This window comes from Stomoxys calcitrans, chromosome 4 (assembly GCF_963082655.1).
Source record: "Stomoxys calcitrans chromosome 4, idStoCalc2.1, whole genome shotgun sequence".
Lineage (NCBI taxonomy): Eukaryota > Metazoa > Arthropoda > Insecta > Diptera > Muscidae > Stomoxys > Stomoxys calcitrans.
The window spans coordinates 119,968,771-119,977,948 of record NC_081555.1 but is presented as its reverse complement, the minus strand read 5'-3'; the positions used below and the strand labels follow the sequence as shown (position 1 = coordinate 119,977,948).

Here is a 9,178-nt window from a genome sequence, read left to right as displayed (position 1 = left end):
AGGGAAGCCTTGAAGAGCTTCAATCATTTAAGTCACCTGTATCTAATCTCCGGCGTTACCGCAAAGGAGACCGACTAACTGCGCCTCATCTGCCCACTATATTCACGGCGCACAGTGTTGCCTCTTCATACATTCGTTGGACAAAAATAGTTAGAGTTAAGATAGAGCTCTAAAATTTTAAATACATGTATATTTGACTTAAATTAAGAAAAACATTAAGTATGGACCAAATCGGGCTATATCCTGATATAGCTCCCATATAAACCGATCTCCCGATTTGACTTCTTGAGCTCCTGGAGGTCGCAGTTGTTATCCGATTTCGCTGAAATTTTGCACAAAGGCTACTGTTATGACTTTCAACATCCATGGTAAATATGGTTCAAATCGGACTATGTCCTGATATAGCTCCCATATAATCCGATCTCCCGATTTGACTTCTTGAACCAATGTAAAGCGAAATTTTTTTCAAATTTATTTTATTTAATTTTTTATTTCATATTTCTTATAAAACAACATAAAACATAATAACACTTCAAAAAAGGTATCAACATTTCTTTGTATGGTTTTCAATCTTGCTCAATATAATATTGAATATCATTTAAGTTTTCGGAGATATTTCTATTCTTTTGACTTAAAACACTAATGGATGGCTCTGAGTGTAAAATCATATATACAAACAAATCTTTATTAGTTTTTTCTCTGTCGCACTTTCGTGTATGCTCTAGTCTTGCCTTTCTGATTATTTTATGGCATGACTCCATTGCCTCCTCTGACAAAATTCCAATAGGAATTGAGAAATATTTTATGAATCCTATTCCATGGACAAGTACTTTGTGCACCGTAGCTGGCATGAAATACCAAGCATACTTGCTTAAATACAAATCCCTTGTTTCCTTCAAGAGCGTATCGAAATTTTCTATATTTATTTTTGATCCACTTGAAATAGTTCGCAGTATTATTGAAAAGTTTCGTATTAAATTGTTATCAACTCCAGTTATTTTCGATGCAATTTCAATATTTGAGAAAAATGTTCTGGCGCTATTTCCATCGTTTGTTGTGCCATAACCATTTTTAACTTTATCTACTATTAATCCTAATTGTTCTTTAATTTTTTTTTGAATCTGTGACTTAGTTTCAGAAACTACTTGTTTCTCCTGTTCTTTTGAAACCCTCCATTTTCTCACTTTTAACTTATACGCAATATGGAGTATACATTCAAAAAACTTAATTCTAGCATGCAGCGTCGAGAGTCCATATTTATAATGCTCTTCATTTACATCGCGTTCAGACACTGCAGTTGAGTTCATTTCGGTAGGCTTCGCCCCACAAATACAACAATTTGAACTGCTTTTATTATTCGTAAGAACATTTAAGACAGCGCCATCTATCATAGTTAGCTTCATAGAAAAACTGACATTTACGTTTTTTTCTTCATGGTGAAAGCTGTTCAAGCTTTCGATTTGAAGTGAAATATTCCGTTCCACATCTCTCACCAAATCAGGGTTTTCTTTCATAAACATGAATTTTATTGGTCGACAATATCTGGGTGAGGAATGGCGATCGTTTTCCCATAATGTTGTGGAGGTTTTAGGATCAAAAAATCGCAATGGTACCAGAGATGCCACAAATATAAACTCATCATTAATTCTTGGGTTCGAAAATTTTTGTTTATATACGCTGTGGTTCGAACTTCCATCGAACCCCCATTTACATTCTAATGTAATATCTTTTTTGGGGCACAAGTTATGGGAGTCCATCAAGCTTTTTGCGGTTTGATTTAATAGAGACTGCAATGGAATTTCTGCAGAGCTCTCTGTTACCTCGATATCATGTGGTATAAGTTCTTGTTTAGATTTGAATAAAGCCTTATACGATGGGAAACAATCCTTATGAAATGAATTTACTAAATTTCTCATCATATTGTATGTTCTATAGGACAAATCCATATCAACGTACAAGCCCAAAGCCTCTTTAACTGATATGGTGCTTTGATTACTCAGGATAGTTAGCTTTTCCGCAGCTTTTTTAATTAATTCTGATGAATTCGATGTAACTAACTCATCCACTCGCCTTCTCTTTGTTCTATTGCACGATTCTTCAAAGGACTTTCGTGGTCTTCCTCTACTGCCACTAGTACTTGGTTCCTAATTTTAAATATTTTTGGTCATAGTGGTGATAAGCTTTAAAAAAATGTTTTAATTACCTCAAAGAAATCATTTACGCCCAGACGCATGTCGGTATCCAGCCAAATATTATTGGATGATTCAAACCTTAGTTTCATACGGGAACATTTAACCCATTTTTTGTTGAACTTCTTTAAAGTTGATTTTATTTTTTCTTTGTCTTGTTCATTCAGTAACTTGTTGCCATTGCTTTCGATTTTGTTTATTATTACTTTGTTTACATGCGTTGGGTTTACTGCTTTAACAGACAACCAAATATTATACAACTCACGCACTTTCATTTTAGCTTTAATATAATATAACACTATATACGCAAATGGTGCAAGTTGGTGCAGCTGAAATTTAGCCTTTTTGATTCAGGACACTTCACTGAAGAACGCTGAAAAAGAGTTAGCGTGGTCCCAGTTGGACTTTTTTAGATCCACTCTGCTGAAAATTTCACTTTTGACAGTAATTGCTTTATTTTTGCCTCTTATTTAAAAGTAACGGTACTAACCATATGTTCATGTCAGTGACACCTTACGTTGACAAATGTGCTGTCAATTATGTCCTCTTTAAGATCTTATTCTATTTTGGTACCCCAATAAATAAAAAATCAATTTTGTTTACATAAACAGAAATTTTAATTTTTGGGAAAAAATATGCATCATCCATTTGTTAAAAAACCTTCGTACGAAAACGCCCATTAGATGACGAGGAACTTCAAATATAATTATTTTTTTTTAAATTCTTCATATTTGAAGTGTTTTCTAAAAGATTAGTAAAAGATTTCATAAAAATTTTCATTTCCGATTTTTGCATTTTTGTCCACCGGGGCAACACTGTGCGGCGTGCCTAGGACTTGCTGGTGGTGGGTGGTGTTTATACCCAAGCCCTGCAAGGCAAGTTATGCGACACCAAAGGCCTACAGGCCTATAAGCCTTACGTCCTTTCTACTCAAAACCATGGAAAGTATTGTTGATACCATGATAAAGAGTACTACATCTAGCGGGCTGCTCAAATGCAAATAGTATGCCTACGTCAATCGATGGTCGGTGGAGACTGCCCTACACGGGGACGTGCACAAAATATTGTAGAAGAACCCTTCGATGAAAAGACGCACACATTGCCGGTATGCATTGACATCGAGGGGGCTTTTAACAATGTGCGGACCGACACACTAATCCAATCCTAAGACCAGTATCGGGTGGACCCGATATTTAGAGACTGGATAAACCATATGCTAAGGAACAGGTGGATAAATTGTGTGTCGAATGACATAAATATAGGGCAGAAAGTGGCACAAAGCTCGTTACAAGGGGGACATTTTATCGCCACTCCTTTGGTTGACCACCATAAATAACCTATTACGGATGCTGAATGAGAAGGAACCAGCTATGCAGAAGGGTCAAAAGGATCTTGCATATGTCATATGACAGGGCTCGAACCAGGGGTCTCAATGTTAACCCATGGAAGTCTGAAATATGGATGGTCACGGGGAAGACGAAGGTGGGCCAATTTTACGCACCACGTTTTCTCAATAAAACGATTTCGATACCTGACAAGGTCAATTAGGAGTGATATTGGATGAGAAGACGGGTCTCAGGCTCGAAATGACACCTGAATCCGAAGATAGTCCAATGGCTCTACAGGAGCGGTATAAGACCAATACCTACTCACGCCTCAGTAGTTTGGTGAACTGCTATAGAGAAAAAGTGCAATATATGGACCATACAACAGGTTCAGAGAACATGTTGTCTTAACATAGGATTATCGATAAGGACCACGCCACCTGGGGCACTGGAGACTTCTCTAGATATCCGACCCATTGACCTACAGATTAAGTGTGAAGAAGCCACTGCGGCCATGAGACTTATGGCGATGGGAGGATGGATTGAGGATGGGAGCAGCTCATACCATCGCGGTATAATCGAGGCAACGATAGAAAACCTGGAAGGAAGGGAAGAGGTTTCCGATTGGATACCTGAGGTAAACTTTGAAGTCGAGTGCGAGGCACTGTTGCCATCGGCACAGTCTTGGATTGACGGAACCCTAGTATTGCTATCTGCAGGATCATGTTACACGGATGGATCAAAGTTAGAGAACAGAGTGGGCCTGGGGCTCTGCATTGAGAAACCAGGGACTGCGATCTGTTTTAGACTGCCTGAACATAATACGGTGCTGCAGGTGGAGATCCGGGCGATCAAGGAATGCGTGAAGTGGTGTGGTGCTAACATGAGGACGTCGAGTGTGATGATCATTATTGACAGTAAAATTGCAATAGGGGCAGTCACAACCAGAACGCTAAGTCCAGGAACAATCTTGCAGTTTATGAGGGAGATTAACGCCTTCACTGAGGATGGCAAAATCCGTAAGGAGGAATGAAAGAGCAGACGATTTGGTGGTGAAGGCCAGAGGACTGCCGTCAATAAACTTGATTAACCCGAAGCCTTTCGCGTCGACGCAGTCCGAGTTAAGGACGTGGGCGACGAATGCGCATGCAACCCTGTGGAACAGCGAATCGGTCGGTAGAACGGCGAAAATCTTGTGGGGGATTCAGATCGTGAGAAGACGAGGCTATTACTCAAAGGAAGTAAGAAGGAAGTCAGTATTGCTATTGGTATCATAACGGGACACATAGGACTACAAGCTCACTTGTGTAAAATAAGTGCGGCAAATGGGATGGGAGCAGCTCATACCATCGCGGTATAATCGAGGCGACGATAGGAAACCTGGAAGGAAGGGATGAGGTTTCCGATCGGATACCTGAGATGAACCTTGAAGTCGAGTACGAGGCACTGCTGCCATCGGCACAGTTTTGGATTGACGGAACCCTAGTATTACCAACTGGAAGATCATGTTACACGGATGGATCAAAGCTGGAGAACAGAGTGGGCCTGGGGCTCTGCATTGAGAACCCAGCGACTGAGATCTGTTTTAGACTGCCTGACCATAATACGGTGCTGCAGGCGGAGATCCGGGCGATCACGGAATGCGTGAAGTGGTGTGGCGCTAACACGAGGACGTCGAGTGTGAACATCTTTATCGACAGTAAAATTGCCATAGGGGCAGTAAAAACCGGAACAGTCTTGAAGTGTATGAAGGAGACTAACGCCTTCACTGAGGATGGGAAAATCCGCATCGTTTGGGTGCCGGACTATAACGGAGTAAGGAGGAATGAAAGAGCAGACGATTTGGTGGTGAAGGCCAGAGGACTGCCGTCAATAAACTTGATTAACCCGAATCCTTTCGGGTCGACGCAGTCCGAGTTAAGGGCGTGGGCGACGAATGCGCATGCAACCCTGTGGAGCAGCGAAACGATCGGTAGGACGGCGAAAATTTTGTGGGGGGATCCAGATCGTGAAAAGACGACGCTATTACTCAAAGGAAGTAAGAGGGAAGTCAGTATAGCTTTTGGTATTATAACGGGACACATAGGACTACGAGCTCACTTATTTAAAATCGGTGCGGAAAGTGATAGCATGTGTAGAGAAGATGATGAGACGTTGGAGCATTTTCTTTGTCATGGCCCGGCTTTCACGTCTAAGGGATATCAGCACTTAGGTGGGGACACAATACCAGGCATGAACCAACTTAGGGGAGTGGTATTGAAAACAATTAAGGATTTTGTAAGTAGCACGGAATTCCTAACTTAAAATTTTCTTTTTAGAGGTTAATTTATAGTTTTTAAACTTTCGTTGTATGGAAATCGGAGCGCACATGAAGATAAGGCAGCCCGAACATGTTTTCGAAATGTCAGTGCGACTTGCAAAGATGTGCATTTGACCTTGTTAACACCTCAGCTCCAACCGTTTAAAATTTCATACAGATATTCTTACTCCTTCTCAAACGGCATATATTCAAGAAGTTTTTTTATACCCACCATTATAGGATGGGGGTATACTAATCTAGGCATTTCGTTTGCAACACCTCGAAATGTTCGTCTAGGACCCTATAAAGTTTACATATTCTTGATCGTCGCGATATCTGAGTCGATATAGCCATGTTCCTGCGTCCGTTTATCAAAATCACGATAGCTTTCGAACGCGTAAAGCTAGCCGCTTGAAATTTTGCACAGATACTTACTATTGATGTAGGTCGTTGAGTATTGCAAATGGACCATATTGGTTCAGATTAAGATATAGCTCCCATATAAACCGATCTCCTGATTTGACTTGGACCCTTGGAAGCCAAAATTTTTGTCCAATTTGGTTAAAATTTGGTACGTTCTGTTATGACATCCAACAACTATGCCGAGTAGGGTCCAAATCGGTCGATGTCCTTATATAGCTCTCATATAAACCGACACACTAATCCAATCCTTAGACCGGTATCGGGTGGACCCGATCTTTAGAGACTGGATAAACCAATTTGGCTGAAATTTTGTACGTTCTGTTATGACACCCAACAACTATGCCAAGTAGGGTCCAAATCGGTCGATGTCCTTATATAGCTCCCATATAAACCGATCTCCCGAGCCGCAATTTTTGTCCGATTTGGCCTAAATTTTGCATGTGGTGTTCTGTTATGACTTTTAACAACTTAGCCATGTACAGCCTAAATCGGTCTATAACCTGCTCAAGCTTCTATATAAACCGATCGACCGATTTGACTTCTTGAGCCCTTACAAGCTGCAATTTCTTCCGATTTGACTGAAACTTTGCATACGGTGTTCCGTTACGTCTTCCAATAACTGTGTAACAAGTACGGTCCACATCAATCTATAACGTAATATAGCTCCCATATAAACCCGCCTTTCGATTATCCTAGTTCGGTTCGTAGAAGCTTTAATGTTTGCTGGTTTTGCAGAAGTTTGGTATGTAGAATTAATTTCATACAAATTTTTAGCTGAATCTATGCTGGTGGGTTTCCAAGATTCGGTCCGTCCGAATTTAACGAGCTTTTAGTTGTTTGTACTGATTTTGAAGATGTTGAAGTCCAGACCACAAATAACAAGTAAAAAGGCATTAAATTCGACCGGGCCGAACTTTGGATACCCACCACCTCCGGTATATATGTAAATTCCATTTCGTCACAATCCGGTGAAAATTGGATAACTTAAGCAGCCAAATTCGGCACGGACATTGAGTGGTCTAATATATATGACACTATTCAATTTTATAGAACAAATAATGGTTTTTTTTGGCAGATATATCCAATTATAAACCGATCTGAACCATACTAAGGTCGGATATCGTGAGTTTCAAAGAAACTCATTGTTTTAAATTTCAGTGAAATCGGGTAATAAATAAAGATTTTGTTGGCTTCAGTCCTCTTATCGGGAGATCGGTCTATATTGCAGCAATATCTATATATAGTCCGATCTGATCCATATTCAAGTCGGATGTTTGGAGGTATTAACCTACTCACTGTTTCAAATTTCAGCGAAATCGGCTTCGGACCCTCTGTTGGCAGATTGGTCTATATGGCAGCTATATCTAAATATAATCCGATCTTAACCATATTTAGGTCGGGTATCAGGAGCCTAAAAATAACTCTCTGTTTCAAATTTTAGTGAAATCGGTTAAAACATATAGCTTTTATGGGCTTCAGACCCTTTTTCGCCAGATCGGTCTATATGATAGCTGTATCTAAATATAGCCCGATCTAAACCATAATTGCATCGAATGTTTTGAGGCTTTAAACTGCGCACTATTCCAAATTTCAGCGAAATCGGGTAGTAAATAAAGCTTTTGTGGCCTTCAGACCCTTTATCGGGAGATCGGTCCATATTGCAGCTATATTTAAATATAGTCCGATCTGAACCATATTTAGGTCAGATGTCGAGAGGCTTAAAATAACCTACTGTTTAAAATTTCAGCGAAATTGGGTAATAAATAAAGCTTTTATGGGCTTCAGACCCTCCATCGGGAGATCGGTCTATATGGCAGCTATATCTAAATATGGACCGATCAGAACCATATTTAAGTCGGATGTTGGGAGATCTTAACCTACTCACTGTTTCAAATTTCAGCAAAATCGGGTAATAAATAAAGCTTTTATTGCCTTCAGACCCTTCATCGGGAGATCGGTCTATATGGCAGCTATATCTAAATATGGACCGATCTAATCCATATTTAGGTCAGATGTCGGGAGGCCTAAAATAACACACTGTTTCAAATTTCAGTGAAATCGGGTAATAATTAAAGCTTTTATAGTCTTCAGACCCCTTATCGGCAGATCGGTCTATATGGTAGCTATATCTAAATATAGTCCGATCTGAACCATATTTGGATCAGTTGTCGGGAAACCTTATTTGGATCAGTTGTCGGGAAACCGATCTCATCGGGAGATCAGTCTATATGGCAGCTATATCTAAATATGGACCGATCTAATCCATATTTAGGTCAGATGTCGGGAGGCCTAAAATAACACACTGTTGCAAATTTCAGTGAAATCGGGTAATAATTAAAGCTTTTATGGTCTTCAGACCCCTTATCGGCAGATCGGTCTATATGGTAGCTATATCTAAATATAATCCGATCTGAACCATATTTGGATCAGTTGTCGGGAAGCCTTAAACTACTCACTGTTTCAAATTTCAGCAAAATCGAAAAAAAAAATAAAGTTTTTATGGGCATTAGACCCTTTATCGGAAAATCGGTCTATATAGCAGCTATAGTCAAATATTGTCCGATTTGGCCCGTTCAAGAACTCAACCAGCGTGCATGAAAAAGACGTATCTGTGCCAAATTTCAGCTCAATATTTCAATTTTTGAGGGCTCTAGAATGATTACAACAGACGGACGGAAAACAGACACACACAAGGACATCGTTAAATCGTCTTAGAATTTTACGACGATCCGAAATATATGCACTTTGTAGGGTCGGAAATTGATATTTCGATGTGTTGCAATGGGAATGACTAAATGAATATACTCCCTATCCTTCTGTGGTAAAAGCGTGCTAAGTTCGGCCGGGCCGAATCTTATATACCATACTTGGCACAGTTGTTGGATATCATAACAAAACACGTCGTGCCAAAATTCATTCAAATCGGATAAGAATTGCGCCCT

General features: G+C 39.8%; 1 protein-coding gene across 1 annotated transcript; it reads right to left on the bottom strand.

The window, feature by feature from the left end:
• Window positions 1–744: 744 nt before the first annotated feature.
• On the bottom strand, window positions 745–2,990 carry LOC131997013 (uncharacterized). The gene is made up of 3 exons (XM_059367252.1): window positions 2,204–2,990; window positions 868–2,144; window positions 745–769 (listed from the first exon to the last, which is right to left on the bottom strand). The coding sequence occupies exons 1-3, from the start codon at window positions 2,462–2,464 to the stop codon at window positions 745–747; spliced, it is 1,563 nt and encodes a 520-aa protein (XP_059223235.1). The 5' UTR covers window positions 2,465–2,990.
• Window positions 2,991–9,178: the final 6,188 nt, after the last annotated feature.